Source organism: Elgaria multicarinata, chromosome 13, assembly GCF_023053635.1.
Source record: "Elgaria multicarinata webbii isolate HBS135686 ecotype San Diego chromosome 13, rElgMul1.1.pri, whole genome shotgun sequence".
In the NCBI taxonomy this organism is placed as follows: Eukaryota; Metazoa; Chordata; class Lepidosauria; order Squamata; family Anguidae; genus Elgaria; species Elgaria multicarinata.
In genome coordinates, this window is record NC_086183.1 from 23,643,172 (window position 1) to 23,667,808 (window position 24,637).

Below are 24,637 nucleotides of genomic sequence, written 5' to 3' on the forward strand. Positions count from 1 at the left end.
CAAAGCGCAGACGGACCTGCTCCCTCTGACAATGGATTACTAGTAGAACTCTCTTGAGGCACATCAGTGGGAAGGTGGTGGGGAAGCTACTAGCTGATATCTTTTTCTTCATTCCTTAGGCCACAAATGTAGGCACACATTTTCCTGACAGTAAGCATCATTGAGCACAGTGGGAGTTCGTTTGGAGTACATGTGCATAGGATGGCACTGTACAATGCCATAGTTTTGCATCCTTAAATCCCAATGGGATGCATGTTTACTTTGAATAAGTCTCACTAAACAGAATTAGTGAATGAGCATAGGTTTATAGTCTTAATGATGTCCAACGAGAATCTTAGGATGGCTATTTCCTGCCTAAGGGCCAGAATCTTGAATCCTCTGATTACACAATAGTTTTCCTGTGAATTCCTGCTCTGAAAGCTAATAACTGAAAAAATAAAAATAAGAAAGAGACTCCAGTATTTCTAACATCTCATTATTTAAACATCTACCTCTTGTTTTCTTATCCTGTGGGCTTGACAGTACTGGCAAGTGAATGTAATATAGGACTTTTCCCTTCTACCGATGGCTTGATCTTTAAGAAGAGAAGCTTGATAAAGAGGAATCGTCATCTCACATACAACAGAGCAGAGTTATGTCATGAAGTGGAATGCTGAAGTCAAGGCTTAATGGGATAAATCCAGCTGACGTGGGTTTCCCAGAAGGCTCAATCACTTCACCTGCTGTGTTATTCTGAATTGTGATCTATTCAGGATCCAGTCAAAGTAGATTCTTTGGATTACCAAGATGAAAGGAGTGAGGAGTGACAGTTCATTGCGAAAGGAATGGCAATTTATTGATAGAAAATGGATGCCGAATGAAAATACATAAACAGCTCCCATATCTCTTCAGCTCACGGAGCTGGCAGCTCCCAAAGAGCTGGTATTTGCTGGGGCCCCAATCGACGGCAAATCAAGATCATTCCAAAACCAAAAATTCTCCAGGTTGGTGAGCATTTCCCCCCTAGAGCGAAGCCAAACTGGTGACGCCTCAGGTCAATCTTCTATATGATTTTCTGATAGTACATGCATCTCAGCCAGGTAATGAATTACCTGTCCTATGACTAACGGATCCCAATATTCCAACATGGGTTGTGGGGAAGAAACCCAGTAAAACAAATAGAGGAAATTAGGCAGCTGCATTGTTAACCTAAGGATTGCTGCCTGGCCAATGTTCCTGTGAAAGAAGCTTAGACCGTTGTCCAATATATCTCTAGCCTACTCTAAGATCAAGAAAATTGCCCTTTAAATACGCCTTTATACATTTGATATACCGCATATAGGACAACTGTGTCAGTTAAACACCTGATCTGACTCCTCGCCATTCCTTCTGGTGTCAAGCTCACTATACTTGCCCCCACTGCTAATCACTCGGTGCTTCCCAGCTTTTGCACACTCCCCCCGCCGGTTCCAAAAGGTTGAAATGCCTCCTCTAAGGCTCAGTTCTGGACAGTAAGAGCTTTAAGCTAAAATATACTAATGTTGGTGTTTTCTGCCCACCCCTTTTGCCTTCGTCACCACCCACCACTGGAAGCCCCTCCAAAATTGATTTTAGCCCTTAAGGTGTTCAACAAACCTGGTGTAACTCATATGCAGCACAACCCTATGCATGTTTACTTGGAAGTAGGGCTGTGCACCGCTCCATTACGGATCCCTGGATCCAAAGTGGAGCAGGCCGATCTGGACCTCTGAAGCCCGGTTCCAGAGAGGATAGGGGGAGGTCCGGATCTGAATGGTCTGATGCAATTCCAAGCCCCAGACCATTCCAAAGCCCCAGACCCAGGTAAGTAGGGGGAGGGAGGCTTGGCTGGCTCCATCACGGTCTGAGCGTCAGCTTCAACTGAGGCCTAGGCCTCAGTCCAGAAACATGCCATGTCCTGCTTCTGGCTTGAGGCCTGGGCCTTAGTTGAAGCCACTGCCTGGACCGCGATGGAGCCAGGTAAGTGGGGGGGAGGGGGCTTACCTGCTCCTGGAGGCAAGCGCCTCCCTCTGCCTAATCGGAGAGCTGACCCTGATGAGCTCCATCACATTCCAAAGTCTCTGCTGCTCCGGCTGGAATTCAAAAGACTCTGCACCATATTAATTTTTTTTAAATTTTTATTTTATTGATTAACAATACACTAATACAATACTACAATAATCACACAACACAAGACAACAACAAAAAACATAATACATAACTTGATTATCCTAATAACATTTTTAATTTGATATTTTTACATCATTACATAACATAAAGTGCACCCCACCCCCACCCCGGGATCTATTCCTGTTTCCAAAATCTCATTGATTCTTCTGGAGGTGGTCTTCCACTCCCCCTAGATAATACATATTCTAGGAACTGATTCCAAATTCCCTCAAAATCATTCGTTTTTGTTATCCCTCTTCTTACTTTTATATTACATGTCAATTTATCATTTATAGCAATATCCCAAATCTCTTTATACCAGTCCTCAACATGATAATCTCCTTGCACCTTCCAGTTCCTAGATACGATCAACCTTGCTGCTGTCAGCAAATTCGTTATCAATTCTTTTGTTTCTTTATTACATTTTAAATCTCCATATAATGATAGCAATGCCACTGTAGGTGTCTCTTCAATCTCCATCCCCACTATATCATTTATCTCTTTAAACACCATTTCCCACATTTTTTTAACAAATACACATTCCCACCACATATGTAAATACGTTCCTTTTTCTTTACATCCTCTCCAACAATTTGCTGAACACAGCTTGTTTATTTTATTTAATCTCACCGGGGTTAGATACCGCCTCCATAAAATCTTGTAATAGTTCTCTTTTATCCTCACTGACATACTTCTCAACACTCTTTGTCTCCATATTCCCTCCCAACTCTGTTGCCCTATTTGTATCTTCAAGTCCGTTTCCCACACCATCTTACCCATATTTTCTGACTCCCCCTTCCCAATCAATATTAATGCACCATATTAATAACACAACAAGACCCATCTCTTTTCCTGCAATGCTTCTGAGCTTCCCTTGGATAGGACTCTGCTCTGAGTATGCTGCCATGTCCGTAAGAGGGCTGCAGTGTCTCTCCATCCTAATTGGAGGGGTCATTTTTTTTATTGCAGATTTTTCGGGTGCTCTCAGAACATTGCCACAGACAGGCGGACAAACCGTGGTCATGGTCATTGAGCTGATCCCATGGCAGGGGTTAATCCCACCCTATGATTCTGTGATCCTACCCCATCACGGTCTAGCTCCTTCCTATCTCTCCTCTCTCATCTCACACTATTGCCCCGCTCGTGCTCTTCGCTCCTCTGATGCCATGTTTCTCGCCTGCCCAAGGGCCTCTACTTCCCTTGCTCGGCTTCGTCCATTTTCGTCTGCTGCCCCTTACGCCTGGAACGCTCTTCCAGAACATTTGAGAACTACAAGTTCAACCACAGCTTTTAAAGCTCAACTAAAACTTTTCTTTTTCCTAAAGCTTTTAAAACTTGATGTTGTGCAGACTTCTACTGTTACTTTCTTCTGTTAGTTTTTCCCTACCCTGTGCCTGCTTACCCTTCCCTGTACCTGTTGGCATTCTCTTCCCCTCCTTATTGTTTTACTATGATTTTATAAGATTGTAAGCCTATGCGGCAGAGTCTTGCTATTTACTGTTTTACTCTGTACAGCACCATGTACATTGATGGTGCTATATAAATAAATAATAATAATAATAATAATAATAATAATAATAATAATAATAATCATCTCCCCCTCTGGGGTTAAAATAACTAATGGTCAAATATTGAAGCGGCTTTATTAAACCAAGAAGATGCCCACTGTATTCCATTTGTTAAAAAGGAACTTTAAAAAAGCTTAATGAACCAAAATTCAGGCATGCTTCAAATTTTTAGGATCTGGAAATGTCATAAAGAACAATTGACGCCAGGAATATCACCCCTGTCTCCGATCCATATTCATCCTGAGCTCAAAAACAAAGATAGGAAAATTAAGGTAAAACCACTTCAAGAACAGAACCTATATAGGGGTTAATCCCACCCTATAATTCTGTGATCCTATCCCATCTCCCCCTCTGGGGTTATTGACATCAAGGGGGGATCCGCACGTCGCTCCCAGAGCGCTTCTAAGTGACCCCAGTGCACCCTGAAAACGATAGTCTAACTTCCCTGTAAAAGAAACGTCCCAGCCGGCAAGGAGGTCTGTGGGTGGCGGCGGCAGCGGCGGTGGCATGGATGGCTCTTCCTCGTTTCTTTTACAGAGAAGTTAGACTATCGTTTTCGGGGTGAACTGGGGTCACATAGAAGTGCTCTGGGAGTGACGTGCGGATCCCCCCCAGTGAAGAAGACAAACACATTTGTGCCACTTCCTTCACCCAAGTACAAGCAGTAACTCTGAGCTTCATCACACTAGCGATATACTGTGCAATCATTGCGAATTGTGTGCAAAGGACTCTGTAGTTTTCCAGCTTATAATCTGTTTTTATTGTGAAGTACTCCCATGCAACCTGCTTTAATTGTGCTTCTTAGCCAAAAGAGGTTAAATATTTTGGTGCGCTGAAAGTAGGGTTCTTCCGGTCATGCGAAAGCACATCGCTCAAACTGCAACATGTACTTTCATCCTTCATTTTGAATCTGGTATTCTATGGGTGTGTTTTCAAGGGGCAGCTAATGGCAACTACTATTTCTTTTTCATCAGACCACTTTAACATGTTATAAAGTTTCTGTTGCATTTCAGGATCATTTGAAATTCAGGACCATTGAGGTTTATGAAGCGTTAATACCTCTCCAGTTCTAGTACCTTAGCCTTAAGTGCTACAATCAATCATTCCCAGTGCCTTCTTTTTCCCAAATCCAGGCAAACACGAGAAACAGCATTGCTCAATCAAACCCAGCTTCTTAGTGATAATTTTCTCTAGTTTGTCTTTGTTTGGTTACGATAAACAATCCCCACTTTCTGGCCCAGGTTAGGGTTCCTCTCTTCACATTGTCTGATCTGGCCTCGCCGTTCCCCAAATGACAGGCACTCTGCTTCTCACAAAGCAATGATGCAAGAGAGTGATGTGGGGCAGGTAAATAATCCCCCATCCCATCCACAATTTTCCTCTGCCAAATGCCCAAAGGGAAATAGTGTCCACAGCTGCTAAATCCTTCACTGGACTTTTTCGCTAGTACCTTTCCGCCAGAAAATGCCTACAGCCTGGGGCTAATTGTTTTAGGAATCCTTTATTGCTAAAAGTGATGAGACATCACAATTTGACATAATAAAAACATGTAAAAAGATAAGCTAAAATAAATAAGTTAAATAGGTTAAAAATGGATAATATAAAGTAAAAGTAAAATAATGAACACAATTGGAATATGAAGATAAAAATCACATTAACATACATTAAGAACTTTAACTCAAAATTGTCCTGGAAGCCACACTTGCTTACAGTGGAGTTGAAATCCTCCCACTCTATTCACTCTCTATTACGGTTCTCCAGATTTCATGGAGGGAGCTTGGTTGCTCCCACAGAAGAGGTATTCCGAAAGAAGATCATGCCACAATTATTGTACAGCCTTGGGCAGATAACTTGGTTAAAGCCTTTTTTGGAGCTTGCTTTTAAAGGAGCAATGTAGGAAGAAGGGTAGTTCTTTCCTCCCTGGTCACTCTACAAAAGAGGGTAGGGCTCCTGCAGCTTTAACTGTTGTGATGAAGAGGGAATTGCACCAGGTGCTGCATGCATACAAATGACGAGGCTGAAATTCCCTTTTTTATACAACTATTAAAGATACTCCTCCTTTCCATGTGGTCCCCCTTCTTAATCAAAGCAACCCAAAGAAAAAGCCTTTAAATATCTGCATTATTGAATCCACTGCTCAGTAATAAAGAAATCCTGTGAAAGTTTGAAAAGCTAAATGGGAGCTGTGGCAGGGGACAGGACCACCACTCTACCAAATCATTCATCTATAAAGTATAAGTAAATATAAATTAACAACTTTCATATATAGAAGAAATGAAACATATCTTTTGCAATAATATCCACAAATCCTGTGGTTCCTATTGTAGAAGTCCTCCACGTTGAAGTCTTTTATGCCAACTGCAAACTAATTGCCTGTACAATCAGATGATCAGAACTGAGCAGAAAGGGCTAAAAGAAGAGACTGTATGCACTTATAGCACTTAAGGCTAAGGTTCTAGAACTGGAGAGGTATTAACGCTGCATAAACCTCAAAGATCCTGAATGTCAAATGATCCTGAAATGCAACAGAAACTTTACAACATGTTAAACTGGTCTGATGAAAAAGAAACAGTAGTTCTGTTATGGTGGTCAAAAGACCCCTTTCTGGGGGAAAAGTGTACACCAAGCACTCAAGGATCTGCCTCCAGACCCCTGCCTTCCTCCTTTCCTTAATAAAGAGCCATCAGAATGCGGTTGACCAGTTGCTCAAAGTTGTTCTGCACTTTTTACCTCCACAGAGCATCCCGCTATGAAGCAACTTCCTCTACCACAGGTGCCGAGGTCTTGGACTCAGGCATTCAAGCCTCCATTCTTCCAGACACCTCGGCCCACTGGCTCCTTGTTATCACGAAAACCACCTCATTGGTCAGCAAAGTTAGCTTCGCCTGCCCTTGCATGATCCCAGACACTTCAGCGCACCATTCCTTGTTATCACCCGAACCACCACCCCCAATTGGTCAGAAAAGTCAGTTTCTCCCGCCCTTGCATGGGGGGGCTTATCTAGTACAGTAAGTTACATAAACAGGGCATAGTTGTCACAAGATTATGTATTGTTAGCTGTTAGAAATAGTTTCATTTACGGGAAATGTATAACTCTGCAATCAACAAGGAATGGGAGGGTGTGAGCTGCCAGCTCCATAGACTGATCACAGCCAATATTAAACAACAACAAAATAATAACATTAATAATAGCAGTACTAATTAATATTAATAGCAATAACAACAACAACAACAATAAGGAGTTGAACCACAATGATAGCCTGCCTGACTTCACTGAAGAGGAAAAGCCAGCAGAAATTGGGCTATGGGGTGTATAAAATGTAATAAATAAATAAATAAATAAAGGAGGGGGGAAATTAAAAGCAGCAGTGTTGCTGAATAAACAACAAGAAGATTTTTTTTAAAAGGCTATGTCTGTCTTTTACCAGTAAGAGGAAAGTGGACGTGCCCAGGGGGAGGGGGAACTGTGCCAATTCGACTAGCCCCAAGTACCAGTCTTTAAGAAACTACCTGACACTTCAACTCATGACAGGCATAGCTTCTCCACTGGTTAATCTTTGGAGGGTTCTGAGGAGCTGCCAGCTCCGTGGGCTGAAGAGATGTGTGAGCTTTCTTTATATTTTGTATTTGTATTTGGCATCCATTTTCTATTACTAAACTGCCACTCCTTTCGCAATAAACTGTCACTCCTCACTCCTTTCATCTTGGTAATCCAAAGAATCTACTTTGACTGGGTCCTGAATAGATCACAATTCAGAACACAGCAGGTAAAGTGATGGAGGCATCTGGAAAACCCACATCAGCTGGATTTAACCCACTAAGTCTTGACTTCAGCATTCCACTTCATGACATAACTCTGCCTGTTGTATATGAGATGAGGATTCTTCCTTTATCAAGCTTATTTTCTGAAAGATCAAGCCGTCGGTAGAAAGGAAAAGCCCTATATTACATTCACTTGCAAGTACTGTCAAGCCCACAGGATAAGAAAACAAGAGGTAGATGTTTAAATAATGAGATGTTAGAAATACTGGAGTCTCTTTCTTATTTTTATTTTTTCAGTTGCTAGCTTACAGAGCAGGAATTCACAGGAAAACTATTGTGTAATCAGAGGATTCAAGATTCTAGTGCTTTGGCAGGAAATAGCCATCCTAAGATTTTCGTTGGACATCATTAAGACTATAAACCTCTGCTCATTCACTCATTCTGCTTAGTGAGACTTATTCAAAGTAAACATGCATCCCATTGGGATTTGAGGATGCAAAACTATGGCATTGCACAGTGCCATCCTATGCACATGTACTCCAAACGAACTCCCACTGTGCTCAATGAAGCTTACTGTCAGGAAAATGTGTGCCTACATTTGTGGCCTAAGGAATGAAGAAAAAAGATATCAGCTAGTAGCTTCCCCACCACCTTCCCATTGATGTGCCTCAAGAGAGTTCTACTAGTAATCCATTGTCAGAGGGAGCAGGTCCAACTGTGCTTTGTCAATAAAAACCACGGATCCAGTTGAGATAGCTGTCGACCTTGGTATAGGCGGCAAGCCCAAGCGGCTTACCATAAGATACAATCCCCTGGAGTTTTCCATCACAGATAAGGGGTCCACCAGAATCACCCTTCTGAGAGAACAGAACACACTATGAAATATATAGTTATGGCTTAGACTACAATAGTGACCGGGCTTGCACCCAGTGCTAATCCATAATTTATTAATACCATGAGTTGTTAAATTCTGGGTTGTCATGGTGTGTGAAGTCTGTCAGGGCAACAAACCATGGATTGTCAACCACAAACAACGCAGGAAGAAAACCTGAGGTTTCATGTCTGGTTGTGAACTACAGGCTGTTTCAACCATGGGTTGTCATTACATGTGAATCCAGAACTGTGGGTTGTTCATGGGTTGTTTCTCCACGGTATAGAAAAGGCTGGCAGGGGTGGTCAAAAATCCCAGCTAATACTGTAATGCTACAAAGGCATCTGGGATTTGAAGAGTGAGTGGGCAGGGGAAGAAGAAAACAAATAACCTAGCGCTTTAGGTTCCCCTTCACCACATTTGTCTGCGTTTTTTAAAAATTGCAAACTTGTGGTTCACCCAAGACTGCTGAAACTTCCCCACTGGGACATGGATGTGACGTTTGGCTACATAAGAATTGGCACTCAGTTTGCTATCCTTTTCTTCTGTGTTAGTTTGGTTTGCATTATGGTGTATGTATGTACCTGGTGTGAAGAAAGGTTTGTATGTACAGAAACATATACTCTATACAATATTCAACCGTGTGTAATGCACTGGAATTTATCATAGTGTGTACAATGCTAGTTTAGCATGTACTATGCAATACAACTGTATAGTAAATGTTAGTTTGTGTATATTTTGGATGTGTACAGTACATATGAATGTGCCGAAATATATACAGTGTGAATGTAGCATATACTAAACTTTAATATGCATATGCTAGTTTACATATAATTTATATACAATTTGCATATGCAAATTGTTGCCATCCCTTGCTCTCTTTTGGAATGATGCATCAGTGTCCAGCCTGGGCAACTGTAACCCGGTTGCAATTTGGGGCTTGGTGAAAGGTCACCAGCTGAACCTCTTGGCCTGGGCTTTTTCATGGCTCTAGGAGCCGAACATCTTTCCTTCAGAATTCTGCCAACAGAAAAATCTCCTTACCCAGCATCCTTGGCATCCGTTCAGATGTCCTGCACATAATATGTTGGGATTCTTTTTCCGCAATCCAACAGACCTAGCGCACGAGCGTTTCTCTTGTATGAAGACATCAACACATCGAGTAATTGCAGGATAAGTCTCTGAAAACCAAAAGGAAAGGGCGAGACGGTCCAGCATGATGCTTGCAAGGGGTCGTGTTTGCTGTGTATGGGAGCAGCTGGGTGAAAAAATCTGGCCATGTGCAATGCCCCTTCCAGCATTTTGGGGAGCTTTAAGGAAGTCCTGCTGAGTGGCCCCACTGAACCTGGGAGAGGGCTATGGCTCAGCGGAAGAGCTCCTGTTCTGCATGCACCCACCACGCTCTGTCCCTCTCCTGGTTTTTATTTCATTTCTTAAGTGCCTTAAAAATTAAACAAGGAGTCTGTTATGATGCAAAAGGTACTGGTGATCTCCAGCACCATCTTTATTTGGATTTTAAAAAAAAACAATTAATGTTTTGTTGCTCAGACCCCACCTCTGCCTTATAATTAGGTTCTTGGACTAATTATTTTATTTTAGTCCCACCAGTTTACCTTCAGGCAAACTAAGAATCTTGTGGTGAGTGATGCCACCAGAGTAGCCATTTGATAAATGGGCGGGTCCTCCCCATGGCACCCATTTTGTGAGAGCACCTACGACAGTCCCAAAATTCCAACGGTATCCACCAACCCAAGGGCAACATTTCAGGGAGCACTTCCCACATCTATAGAGAGAATGTGCCTGAGTGTGCAGAGAATTATGAGCAGGCGGTGATTCTTACGTGAAGGAGCTGTGGTTGAGCCCCAACCCATGACTCTGCATTTTGCTCCCACGGAGGCAGAGGTGGTGGGCAGGCGGAGAGGGGCGATGAACTTGTTGTACCTCACAGGTTTGTTCAATTTGAGCATCATGATATCACCGATGTAGCGTTCACAGCTGTTCCTGGTGGTGTGGGGTGCGTCAGGGTAGCAATGGGCGGCCACACTGACTCTCTGCTCTTCATGAAATTTTTGCACATATTTGTTGTGCGTTCCAAGCTTCATACGCATTGGGCCTCTACAGGAAAAAGAGCAAAGAGGTCCAAGGCCTAGATGGGCAAGTTGACTATGAGCATCATCCCACAGGAGGAAAATCCCATTCCGTTGCTTCCCTGCCTGCTTCCTTCAAAAGAGGAAGTAATGAGTAATTTTCCTCATTACTTCCTCTTTTGAAAGAGGAAGCAAACAACCTGCACGTGGCCCATTCGGTGGGCTGCTTTGATCCTGCTGCTTCTCCTGCACACAGCAGTGGCAACTTCCACCTTTAAAAACAAGTCAGACTTACTGGGATGTTTTTTTCTCATGCGAAAAAGGCTAGAAGGGGTGGGGAGGCACAAGGGAGGCAGACAACGTTGTGAGAGGGACCCACGAAAATCCGAGAGTGCCTAGGAAGGTGCGTGCAATACAACACTTGTCTGATAGAGCTCTACTTGAATGCTTGGGGTGGATATTTGTCCTGGGATCTCGCCTGCAGGTACTGTCACAGGACTTGCTGCTGAGCATGGCTGTCCAGCTCTTCCTAAAACAAAGGTGGGGAACCTCAGACCCGAAGACCAAATATGGCCCTGCAAGATGCCCACTCTTGTCCTCAGCAGTTCCCCAGAAGGCCAACCCCCTTTCCCTTCACCACTCATTATTTGGGAGTTTCCCCATTTTTGCAATTTCCCTCCCATTTCAAAACTTGAAATGCCTCTCCTGAGGCTGAGTTACTAGGAGGAAGAATTTTCAGTTACAACAAGTGGTTTTGGCTCCACCCCTTTAGCCTTCGGTTCAGAACGTGGGGGGCAAGAACTTCTCTGATGTTGCAATTGGGGCGTGCAGGTGGGAAGAGTTCCATCCCTCCTGTCGTAAAAGGAGGATTTCAACTTAAACTTCACTGTGAAATTTTACAGTGATGTTTTTGGCAGGGATCACATGAAAAGCCCAATCTATAGGACCTTGCATTCCTGTTCGGTTCCTGCCCCAGATTCATACTTGGAAAAGTTGCATGGAAATTTACTGCAATGTAACTTTTCCGTGTGTAAAAGCAAAGGGCTGCATTCAAGGGGGGAGCTCTTCAGAACCACGGTCACTATTGGTCATGGATGAATGAACCTGAAACATTGCCCAAGATCTGAAACTGGATCCCAAACATATTCACCAGTGCCTTGACATGATATTTCTCACCTGTTGTAGCAATGAGCAGCACTGAGCACCCAGTTATTATCGATCAATATTCCAGAGCAGATCAGGCCGTTAGAGTCATAGAGCATCACAAGCCATGGATGTTCATCCTCCCTGCATTCCACACCTCCAATGATCCGCTTACGGTGTGCTGACACTGCAACGCAGACCAAGAAATGCTCTTCAACGGAAGATTGCAATACCTCCAAAAATCACTTCCCCCAAATAACTCAATTATCCCTTTCATTCTTTATGGAGAGAGGCTAAGAGGTACTTCACATGTGGGTTTGCTGTGTGATCATTCGGTGTTGAAGAACGTTTAAAATATGTTTCAGCACTACACTTTACACATCTCTCTAGCATAAGCTGCACACAACAGCCCATCCACATCCAAATCCATTTGCAAAGAAAGGAAAATCAGAATGTAACGAGTCACATGCAATTCTATTCGGACAACAATACAGGTGACTTACACACATAAAGAGAGAACTGCTGCACATCTCCCACGAAGGAAATTACAAATGGAAGACAAACTGATGCACACCAACTATTCCCCAGCCTTCCCAAGTTTCTGGTCTGATTGCATCAAAAAGCCAGCTCTTACCAAAAGATGGCAGCAGCAACAGAAAGACAGCCAGTAGTTTGGAAGGTTCCATAGCAGCAGATGTGCTGGCGAAGTAACCCTATGTACGTTAGAAGTGGGGAATAAGTTCAGCGATTAAGACAACACAGCACAAAATGTTCATCTCGACTCCTTTTTTATATCCCCCATGGGTTGACATACTTATTTCTGCCAATCTGGCATTTCCTGTGAGAATGCAATCATTCCCAGTGCCTTCTTTTCCCCAAATCCGGGCAAACACAAGAAACAGCATTGCTTAGTTAAACCCAATAGGTCTCTCTTGGCTTCTTGGTGATAATTTTCTCTAGTTTGTCTTTGTTTGGTTTGGGTAAACAATCCCCACTTTCTGGCCCAGGTTAGGGTTCCTCTCTTCACATTGTCTGATCTGGACTTGCCGTTCCCCAAATGACAGGCACTCTGAACTTCTCACAAATCAATGATGAAACAGAGTGATGTGGGGCAGGTAAATAATCCCCAGACCATCCACAATTTGCCTCTGCCAAATCCACAAGGAGAAACAGTGTCCACAGCTGCTAAATCCTTCACTGGTCTTTTTTGCTAGTATCTTTCCTCCAGAAAATGTCTACAGCCTTGGGCAGATAACTTGGTGAAAGCTTTTTTAGGAGCTTGCTCTTAAAGGAGCAATGTAGGAAGAAGGGTAGTTCTTTCTTCTCTGGTCACTCTTCAAAAGCAGACAGGGCTCCTGCAGCTTTAACTGTTGTGATGAAGAGGGAATTGCACGGCTGAAATTCTCTTTTCTATACAATATTACAAGTGGCAGACAGACTGATGCACAAGAGCCCTGTCCTCCTTTCCATATGGTACCCTTTCTTAATCAAAGCAACCCAAAGAAAAAGCCTTTAAATATCTGCATCACTGAATCCAGCGCTCAGTAATAAAGAAAACCTGTGAAAGGTTGAAAAACTAAATGGGAGTTGTGGCGGGGGACAGGACCACCGCTCTACCAAATTATTCATCTATAAGGTATAAGTAAATATAAATTAACAGCTTTCATACATAAAAGAAATGAAACATACCTTTTGCAATAATATCCACAAATACTGTGCTTCCTATGGTAAAAGACCTCCATGTTGAAGTCTTTTATGCCAACTGCAAATTAATTGCCTGTACAATCAGATGATCACAATTGAGCAGAAAAGGCTAAAGGAAGAGACTGTATGCACTTATAGCATTTAAGGCTAAGGGAATAGAACTGGAGAGGTATTAACGCTTCATAAACCTGAAAGATCCTGTATTTCCAATGATCCTGAAATGCAACAGAAACTTTACAACATGTTAAACTGGTCTGATGAAAAAGAAATAGTAGTTGCCAATTGCTGACTTTAAAAGTCTCAAGGCTAACGTGAATACGGACTAAATATAAACTTTGCAGCAGCAGAAAAAGAAGGGGATTTACCCCTCTTTCTTCTCACTCTATCTAAGGGTAGGCCTTGAAGGGCTGTTGTGAATCACTCCCACCTGCCTGAAATGTCATTGTCCATCCCCTGCCACCACCAAAACCTGAAACGACACCCTAAATGTGGCACTGACCTAAGCTTCCAAGTTCTTCAAACAAACCCACCTACCTCCATTAGACAGTGTTAATTGCACCTTGAGGTTGCAAGACTGGAAACTTTCCTGTTCTGTAATTCTAAAATGGCAGCCTGTTCTGAAGACATGGGGTTCAAGGCATGAATTAATTCAGGTGCACAGATGCAAGGAGCATCCAGAGTGGAATGGGGGCAGGGAGCAAGAAAGCTTCAGGAGCTACAATTATGAAAAAAACTCTCCTCTTCAGTCCTTCTGGTCTAGAACCATTGCGCTGGGCACTGGCTGTGGATGACTCGTAGTCCAAGTTGCCAGTTGATGCTCCTTCACTGCAAGATACCAGAATGATATTTGCAAAGCAGGTACCTGCTCTGAGGACAAGAGAACTAATGCTAGAGAACTAATGCCTGCGTGCACAGTGATATTTCTTTTTTAACACATTTGATGAAACTGACAAAGATTTCCCTGTTGCAGTTTCTCCAGGCTTCTTAAGCCTGGCTGAAGAGTGAGTAGAAACACTCGTCAATTTCAGCAATGCTTTGGCGCTGCAGTGAATAAGGCTAGATTACATACGAAGCACCTTCCGCTGAGCTGGGCTGTTAGTCCATCTTGATCAGAATGGTCGACAATGACTGACAGTTTGAACTTGGAAATGCCAGCAGCCGATCCAGGGAACTTTCTGAAAGCAAGGCATGTTCTCTATCACTGAGGTATGGGGCCGAAAAGACGGATTATACAGCATCACCAACCAAGTCACTGACCACTACTCCACACCACATAGGACAATACCCCCTTACTTTCTGGAAGGAAAAAGTTCCCTGTTTAGTGACATTACATTCAGATGGTATCATAGGTCTGTTATTTGCTGGATACAGGAACTCACTATAAACAGTAACACAAAGGACAAAGGTTTTTGTTGTTGTTGCTATGTTGGAGAAATCTGGGTCTTCGGGATCTGTTAAGGTAGTCAAAAGACGCTTTCTGGGGGGAAAGTGTACACCAAGCATTCAAGGCCCTGCCACCAGACCCCTCCCTTCCCCCTTTCTAATGAGTCATAAATAGTCATCGGAACGCTCAAGGTTGCTCTGCACTTTCTATCTCTGCAGGGAATGCCCGTAATCTGCCTGGTCAAATGAAGCAGTTTCCAAAATCACAGCTGCTAAGGCTAGCATCCCCGATCTAAGTTGCCATTATTCCAGACCCTTTGGCACACCGCTCCTTGTTATCACCTGACACAATATTATGTATTGTTAGCTGTTAGAAATAGTTTCATTTCTGGAAAATGTATAACTCTGCAATCAATAAGGGATGGGAGCAGGGATGAGCCATGAACTCATCAGGAGGGGCAGGGAATGTTATAAAAGATGTTGATGGGGAGAGAAGCTCGTCTTCGATCTGTCATGGGTGCGTTTCCTCCTTCACGTGTAGTTCAATGAAGAAATGGTCACTGCATCTGGACTTGTCTGGTTTTCCTGTTCCCTCCCTTCTGGTGGGATTTTTACCATAACAATTTTCATGGTAGCGGTGGAATCCATGCCAGTGGCATCTGACCAGGGGGCCCAGCCAGCTTCTGTCCTTCCGCATCCTGCCCCCGTCTCCAATGGGGCAGCACGCTACTGCTCCAGGATCAGCTTGTCCCATTGAACCCATTTTTTCCAGCCTATAAACCAGGGGGGCAGCACAAGTGCCCAAGCCCCGTGGCACCAGGAAATTAATCTTGAATTGGCAGAGCTCACAGGTCCCCTCGACCAAGCCCTAGTGTTACAGCACCCGGCTTTACCGGGAGGGTTGATTGAGGTACCCTGGGACAGTCAGACTTCCACCTTTTAGTTTGTGCATGATGCTGCTTGCACCACTGACAATCGCCTCTTGCTTACTCTGTGCAAGCCATTTGTCATCGCGACCTTCTGTGTGCTTCGAGCAGACGGCTGGTCTGCAAGCGACCTCTCCCACCTTCGATCCACCCAGCTGTGTGATCCTGGGTTTTCCTTTGATTTCCCCCGAGATTGGCAACAGGCTTTCCAAACCACAGCCTGGTGCTTAAAATGTCTCAGAAGATTAAGAGAGACAGTGAACAAGACTAACTTGGGGTTGCAGTCACATGCAGCTAGCTCATGCTGACAGGGACATTTCCACCTCCCCGCTCCCACCGAACACTAGCTTGATGAACGCTTTAGACCCCAAGTTCTTGAAACTGGAATCCATCTGGGGCAAGACTCATTGAAGTGCCACCGAGTACGTCCAGCCGCAGGCTTAAATAAAGAGACATTTCCGTTAGATGAAATGGGACTGATGTTTGGTGGGTCACAGTGAATGTGATATTAAGTATGTTCCCCAGGGGGCCATACCTCAGTTGGGACATGGCTAACGGGGCTCCTCCCCTTCTTCTGAATACTATCGAATGTGGATGGGAGAAAGCTTTTGCAGAAAGGAGATCACACACACCCTCTGGCAAATAACCGTTTCGTCAGTGGGAAAAGGAGCCTAAAGGTTTCTCCCTCCCGGGTAGGTGGGGAAATCTGTTACATAGGCATCCTGGTTCCCATCGCTCGTGTAACCCCTGAGCTGTCCATGTGGAAGATTTGCAACACATGGTCCTTGAGAGGCCAAATTGCCGGAGCCAGGGCCGGGCAAAGCTGGTAATAGACCCAGGCCAGGTAGGAAATGTAGGCCCTATTTCAAACTGCTCATTAAGTATTTTTTAATCAGTTCTAAATACATAAGAACTGGAACAATTCATAAAAAAGGTAATGGCAAGCACTTTTATTCAAAATGTATATAAGACATCACTTCTTCACATTCAGAAATGCCTTATGTGCTTTTCTTTGGGAAAATTCATCAACAACAACAACATAAAAATCAAGGCACTTTGCCCAGGGGGACTCGGAATGGGCCCCCTCCAAATCATAGGCCCATGCCAACCGGCCCCTCTGCCCCCCTGCCCAGCCCTGGCTGGAGCCCCCTTCCTAGGGGCAAATGGTAGGGGGGGCTTGTTATTTCCCATGTATGGGGTGGAGAGAATAGGATCCGCTGTGCTTCGCCTATAATCTGTAACTGAGACCTCTTGCAGAGGGAAGGTTGTGTGTATATATATCTGATCGTTTGACACTATCCTGAAGGTGCAGTAATGGGGGAGGAGGAGGACTGTTCAATTTTATTTTGTGGATTTCTTGTCATAATTTTCTATATTCTTGTGTTTTATATTTCTGTTGCTTTGATCAAACTATATGCCCGGAGCTGCACCAGCACTGCAGCCAAGGTTGATAATCAGCAGAAAGTCAGGCAAACAGTTTTGCATGAGTTAGAGAACCATGAGTGGAATCGGAGAGAAATCCTGGAGCTGATGTCAATCAACCAGTAACTTACAAGGGGGAAAACTTGGAGCGTGTGTGTGCGTAGGCATAAAATAAAGAATTGTGCCTACAAATGGGGGAAATGTTAAGGTGGTTAAAAGACCCCCTCCAAAATACCCCTTTCTGGCGGGGAAAGTGTACACCAAGCACTCAAGGCTCTGCCACCAGACCCCTCCTCCTTTCCCCTTTCTAATAAGTCATAAAGAGTCATTGGAATGCAGTTGGCCAGTTGCTCAAGGTTGCTCTGCACTTTCTATCTCTTCAGAGAATGCCTGTAATCTGCCTGGTCAAATGAAGCAGTTTCCAAAAACACAGCTGCTATGGCTAGGATCCCCGATCTAAGTTGCCATGATCCCAGACACTTTGGCACACCGCTCCTTGTTATCAACCGACACAATATTAAGTATTGTTAGCTGTTAGAAATAGTTTCATTTCTGGAAAATGTATAACTCTGCAATCAACAAGGGATGGGAGCAGGGATGAGCCATGAGCTCATCAGGAGGGGCAGGGAATGTCATAAAAGATGTTGGTTGTGGAGGAAGGGGAGAGAAGCTCGTCTTCGATCTGTCGAGGGTGAGTTTTCTCCTTCACGTGTAGTTCAATGAAGAAATGGTCACTGCCTCTGGACTCCGATGACTCTTTATGACTCATTAGAAAGGGGGAAGGGAGGGGCCTGGTGGTAGGGCCTTGAGTGCTTGGTGTACACTTTCCCCCCAGAACGAGGTCTTTTGGTGGGAGTCTTTTGACCACCTTAACAGGCACACTGACTTTCTCACAGAGAACACTTGTGAAATGGACTGACCCAATTTAAAAAGTGCCTTCTCTTTAACTAGCACTTTGTCTCGATGGTCTGATTCCACCAACCCTCCAAAAGAATGTATTTATGAGGCAAATCAGATCATGGGGCAATCCATGCGTCATTCCTATGGAGCACTGCAATTCCAATTCTCAGTGTGACCCACCGCCAGATGTAGTCACATCTTTGGGATGACCTAAGTTTGCTGTAGCAGTATCAGGTGTAACTTTCATTGGTTGGATCCAAATTGGGTTTTCTTCCCAATCAAAGTGGTGTTTGGGCAAGATTTTGAACCATGTGCAGTATATGCTACCTTCAAGGACCCATTGAAACATCACTCTGGGAGGTTGGGGTCTGCAAGGTTTGGGATCTTTTCAGCAAACAGGACTTGCCCAATTTACTTGTACAAAGCTGCAACTGTTGGGTTGAATTCTTGGGGAAGAATTCAAGATTTTTTCCCTAATTACAAAAGGGTGGTATTTTACCCCCTGAATTGCATTATAGCACCCTCATGTATTTGTGTAATCCCACTGTGCCACATTGCCACCTAGTGGTTTAATAATGGAATATATAGGAAAGCAGAGAAAGAAAACTCCTGGACAAGGGTGAGCTGGGGCCTTGACATTGCAGTGAGCAGCCAGATAACAAACTGTGCAGGTCGCAGGCCCTACCCCCTGCTATGGTGAGATGGATTGACTTTATATTTAAATTTTAGCTCTTTAAAAAATGTTCGTCGATGCAGATTATATGCAAGCTTTTGCCCTGGTTTTGGAGACATGTAAATGGCTATCCTAAAGCAACTCACTGGGCTGGAGTCAAGGGCATGCAGAGTTGGGTACCTGTCAAAGGCCCACATCCCAGCAGGGGCCCACACTGGCAAGAGCCTCGTCTTTACGCTTGCAGGGTTCAGCTGCCTATCGCACTGGCCCAGACAACAATGGAGGCGCGAAGGAGGAGCAGGAGGTGGCCCTGCCTACGTGCTCCCTGGCTCTTTGCCTGTCAAGCAAGCAAATGGTAGGATGTTGAGAAAGAGCGGCTGGTGACAATGTTGGTGAGAAGGCGGAGGCGGTCCCTTGAGGGTGTCTTGCCTAAGGCCCCTCGAAAACGTGGAGCTAGCATCAGCAAACTGGCACCCTTCCCTACACGGTTTCACTTTTCTCTACTTCTCTTCTGTCCAATCCAATATTTGATTTCCAGTCTGACCGTCCCTGTGGCTGCTACTTCTTGCTCCCAGGTTCCCATTTGCTTGATCTGGTGCCAGACCTGCAACCCCCTTCACAACCAGTCCTCTTGCTTCTGGCCCACATGCCCATTGCCCTGGGGAGTTCATGGCAGCCTGTCCCAAGTGAGGCGCCAATGCCTGGTATCTGGCTGCTTCCTACACTGTCATGAGCTGCCTGCATCCCATCCCTGATTCTGTAGAAATAAGGAATGGGAGCCCTCCATACACACACACGTCAGCCTTTGAGACTCCCCACACTGTGCAAGAAAACAGCAACACTTTGTTCCACAAAGAAGAGGGGGGGAAGGGTAGCGGGGCAGGAAGGAATGGCACAGTGAACAGTAGCAAGGCCAAAGGCTTTAGGAGGTAGTAGTGGGCCCCTTGCTGAAATGTGGGCCCGACAATGCTGACTCTGCCATGAAATTATGATACGGACCGGAGGGGGAAGAAAGAGAAAAATCTTACATCATGTGTTTTCAACCTCAAACTTCAAGAAATGTTTAAATCATTTTGAAAAGAGCATTTTTTTTGGTTTTTTCCTTTACTGATTTATTTGTACCATCTTTCCCCGAAAGTAAGACCTCCCCCGAAAATAAGACCTCCCCCGAAAATAAGACCTCCCCCGAAAATAAGGCCTACTTCCAGTTTTGCCTCTCGCTGTACTATAAGACATCCCCTGAAAATAAGACCTCCCCCGAAAATAAGACCTCTCCCGAAAATAAGACCTCCCCCGAAAATAAGGCCTACTTCCAGTTTTGCCTCTCGCTGTACTATAAGACATCCCCTGATAATAAGTCCTCCCCCAAAAATAAGACCTCTCCCGAAAATAAGACCTCCCCCGAAAATAAGGCCTACTTCCAGTTTTGCCTCTCGCTGTACTATAAGACATCCCCTGAAAATAAGACCTCCCCCGAAAATAAGACCTCTCCCGAAAATAAGACCTCCCCCGAAAATAAGGCCTACTTCCAGTTTTGCCTCTCGCTGTACTATAAGACATCCCCTGAAAATAAGACCTCCCCCGAAAATAAGACCTCCCCCGAAAATAAGACCTCCCCAAAAATAAGACCTCCCCCGAAAAAAAGACCTCCCCCAAAAATAAGGCCTCCCCGAAAATAAGACCTCCCCCGAAAATAAGACCTCCCCGAAAATAAGACCTCCCCCGAAAATAAGACCTCCCCAAAAAATAAGGCCTCCCCGATAATAAGGCCACACAGGAGTATAAGCTACCCTAAACCGAAGCTACCGTAAAGCATCTGACTCCTCTGGACCGTAGCGGCGGGTGCCGCCGCGCAGCTCATTGATTGGCCGCAGCGCAGCTGTAGCTGTTCAGGCAGTGCAAGATCTCTTTAAATAAGAGAGCCCGCGCCACCACCAGGACAAGCTGGCGCCTTCTGCCGCCTGCTGCTCGCTCTGCCCTGACGGAGTCTGGCTGACTCACAATTAGACAGTGAGTGAGTTGCGCGGGGCAGGAGTTGGGCACATTGTGTGGAATCTGGCCGGCACAGACACACAGGGGTGACTGAGGTGGGGGGGGGGAATGTCTGGTGACCGTATACCGTATACAAGTAATAATTTTCCTTTTTTTTTGTTCAACAATAAATGTGTACCGTATTCTTCTTCATGGAAAAATAAGACATCCCCTGAAAATAAGACATAGCGCATCTTTGGGAGCAAAAATTAATATAAGACACTGTCTTATTTTCGGGGAAACAGGGTAGAAGTGTAAAATTGTTCATATCGTCAGGAAATTAGGCAAATGTATTTTTATCCAATCATTCTCAGAATACCAGTCCTTATGGCAACACAGGTATTGCTCTAGTCCAGAAAAATATATCAGGCAAAGTCACCCTTGGGCTCCAGACCTAAAGATCATTTACTTGTCTCCGTGTTTGACTTCTAGCAGACAGAAATAATTCCACAGCAGTCCAACTATTCAATTCCTCACCAAAAAAATTCTTTTTTGGCATTAGGTTGAAATTTATTAGAGCAACTAAGAGTGAGCAAGTTGTGGGAGAGTTTTTTTAATTATGCCAACTTCGCAAACTAATTAGATGTCTTTATGCACCAGCTCTTGAAGACAGGAGGGAGTATCTAGTCCCCCATCTTCCTTGTTACAAGCTTGAAGATTCACAAGAGCCAACTTTGGGTAAATAATCATTATTAGAGTAAAACCTTGGGTTCAAAAGAAAGGGGCTAAAGCACCAATAGGCATTTGGCAATTATTTTTTCTTTATTCTGCTTTTCAAGTCTGATAGAAACTCCCTATATCTGGGGCATAAAAAGTTGCTTTTGATATTTGTATATTTTTTTTAAAAAAAACCACATATCCTTTTTCCACTGATGAAGACCTGTATGATTGAAACACATTTGGAGATTTTTGTTTGAAGTTTGATGTATGTGGACTATTCTTTTTAAATTTTAAATGTATGTATTTGCTTTAAGATTAAAATATTTTCGACTAATATGATTTTATTGTAATAAGTATAGTTATACCTAAATTTGATATATATGTTTGTATCAGTTTTCTTAAATTTACTTTGTTTTCACACAGGGTTATTTGAGCCTTACAGAGGAAACAGCTGTCGAATTCAGCCTGTTCTAAAACTGTCCTACACCTTTTTCAGAATATGATCTGGGGTTGAAAGGTGAAACAGTTGATGGTTCATAGTCCTGCACTTGCGTTGATTCATCCTGTGTTACCTACAATTGTCACAAGTGATGTGCCTGATTATGGACTGGGAGCAGGACTTACGGAGTTCCATGAGGATAAAATTGAGCGGACTGTAGCATTGGCAATGGGATAATCTTTAGGAGGGGTGGCCGAGAGGAAATCTTGACCCATTGAAAAAGAAGCACTTTGGGCTTCAGAAAAGTGGAGGACATGTCTATGGGGCCATGAATTTCAATTATGTACCCATCGTAGGCCTTTGACAACACTGTTAACCAAATGGGAGAGGAATGAGTAGGAAATCGTATTTCTAGACAATCAGCGAAACTACCGCCCTACCATTTGTGAGCCCTTGAGAGCGTCTATGCTAAGGAGAGAAGAAAAGCAACGTATTTTAAGGATGTCTGAACACAGAGTTATTGCTTGTAGCTGGGTGAAATAAGTGGCACAAACGTGTTTGTCTTCTTCACTTGATATCAATAACCCCAGAGGGGGAGATGGGGTAGGATCACAGAATTATAGGGTGGGATTAACCCCTGCCTGGGCTGGATCTACACTACTGCTTTAAAGCGCTTTAGTTATAAAGCGCTTTAAAGCAATAGTGTAGACCCGGCCCCGGTCAATGACCATGATCTGTCTGTGGCAATGTTCTGCGAGCACCCAAAAAACCAGCAATAAAAAAAGGACCCCTCCAATTAGGATGGAGAGACTCCGCAGCCCTCTTACAAACATGGCAGCAAACTCAGAGCAGAGTCCTATCCAAGGGAAGCACAGAACCATTGCAGGAAACAAGATGGGTCTTGTGTTATTAATATGGTGCAGAGTCTTTTGACTTTCAGCTGGAGCAGCAGAGCCTTTGGAAAGTGATGGAGCTCATCAGGGCCAGCTCTACGATTAGGCAGAGTGAAGCACTTGCCTCCGGGAGTAGTAGCTGAGGGGCACAGAGTGGACATCCCTGTTTGTGCCATTGTAATGGAAGTGAGATTCAACTGCTGGACTGTTTGGGTTTTCCACAGAGAATAGGGGTGGGGTGGGGTGGGGTGGGGGCATCTTGTCCTTCACTTCAGGAAACAAAATGACTTGGACTGGCTCTGATGCTCTTGACCAGGATCATCTGTGATCATCTCGTGATGCTTAAGCCGTGTTTTTGCTGATCTTCATCATGCTGTTTCTCCTCCATGCAGTCAACAGGGCATCAAAGAATCCTTGTGCTCTGGGCAGAACCTAAGCAGAGTCCTACTACCAAGCTACGGACCTTATTTTGTCTGGAGTGCTATCTTTGTCTCTGCAAAATATTCCTCCCAGAAATTCTAACACTTTCTGTAAGGTGGTTTCTCCATAAAATTAAGAAATCACATAAGCCTTCAGGTTTTTTTTATTGTCAGCGATAAAAAACCTTCTGAAAGATGCTGAGAGGGGTTTCCAACCAGGGCCATCAACGGCCAGCCTTCGGCACCCTTACCTCCCACGTCATTGGCACAGCCATCCAGAACAGGGTCTGTAGGACAAGGATCCTTTCCAGGCTGCAGCACTGGCCAAGCTGTTGTCAGCTGACCCCAAAGCCCGAAGGTGGCCACCTGCCATTGCTCCCTACTATGGATAATGACCTAGAAGCATGTCCAACAGGACACAGAGGAACTTACTTCCAAGTAAACATGCCTATGAGTTACGCCAGGTTTGTTGAACTCCTTTCAACTTAAGGGCTAAAACCAATTTTGGAAGGGCTCCCAGTGGTGGGTAGTGACGAAGGCAAAAGGGATGGGCAGAAATCACCAAAATTAGTATGTCTTAGCTTAAAACTCTTAATGTCCACAACTGAGCCTTAGAGGAGGCATTTCAATCTTTTGGAACCCACTACTGAAATGATCAGTAGTGGGTAGGGTATGAAAAGGAGGACAGGGCACCTGTATCTTTAACAGTTGCATAGAAAAGGGAATTTCAGCAGATGTCATTTGTATATATGGGGAACCTGGTGAAATTTCCTCTTCATCACAGTAATTAAAACTGCAGGAGCTATATTAGAGTGACCAGATTTAAAAGAGGGCAGGTCACCAGCAGCTTTAACTGCTGTGATGAAGAGGAAATTTCAACAGCTTCCGCATATATAAAAATGACACCTGCTGAAACTTCCTTTTCAATGCAACTGTGAAAGATACAGGTGCCCTGTCCTCTTTTTCATATGGTCAACCTAGTTGTGGGGGCAAGTATAGTGAGCTTGACACCAGAAGACATGGCGAGGAGTCAGATCTGGTGTTGAACTGACACAGTTGAACTATATGCGGTATATCAAATGTATGAAGGCCTGTTTAAAGGGCAATTTTCTTGATCTTAGAGTAGGCTAGAGATATGAACAACACTGTAGGCTTCTGACACAGGAAGACTTGTCGGGCATCAGTCTTTAGGTCAACGCAGCTGCCTAATTTCCTCTATTTGCTTTACTGGGTTTCTTCCCCGTAACCCATGCTGGAATATTGGGATCTGTTAGTCATAGCACAGTTAACTCATTACCTGCCTGTGATACATGTACTATCAGAAAAGGGTATAAAAGATTGACCTGAGGCCTAACCAGTTTGGCTTCGCTCCAGGAAGAAAGTGCTCACCAACTTGGAGAATTTGGGGTTCTAGGAATTAGGGCTGTGCACGGACCCCCCGATCTGCTTTTCTTCCAGATTCACAACTTCCAGATCGGGTCCGCTCCGCTTTGCTGCAGAGCTCCGGATCCGAATCGGAGCTCCGCTTTCCCCCCATAGACTTGCATTGAAATCCAAAAATGCCTACAATTTTTTTCTGTTAATGTTAAA

The 24,637-nt window shown here is 44.2% G+C and overlaps 1 protein-coding gene across 1 annotated transcript; it reads right to left on the minus strand.

Moving 5' to 3' along the window:
• Positions 1-8,221: 8,221 nt before the first annotated feature.
• Positions 8,222-12,283, minus strand: LOC134408376 (gilatoxin-like). The gene is made up of 5 exons (XM_063140635.1): positions 12,232-12,283; positions 11,631-11,784; positions 10,208-10,482; positions 9,412-9,548; positions 8,222-8,350 (listed from the first exon to the last, which is right to left on the minus strand). Exons 1-5 carry the CDS (start codon positions 12,281-12,283, stop codon positions 8,222-8,224), a joined length of 747 nt encoding a protein of 248 aa, XP_062996705.1.
• Positions 12,284-24,637: the final 12,354 nt, after the last annotated feature.

Coding starts and splice junctions, on each gene's coding strand:
- LOC134408376 (XM_063140635.1), bottom strand. CDS start 12,283: ATGGAACCTTCCAAACTACTGGCTGTCTTTCTGTTGCTGCTGCCATCT. Junction 9,549..10,207: donor CTCAACCACAGCTCCTTCAC/GTAAGAATCACC, acceptor TTTGGTTTTCAG/AGACTTATCCTGCAATTACT. Junction 8,351..9,411: donor ACGGATGCCAAGGATGCTGG/GTAAGGAGATTT, acceptor TTCTCTCAGAAG/GGTGATTCTGGTGGACCCCT.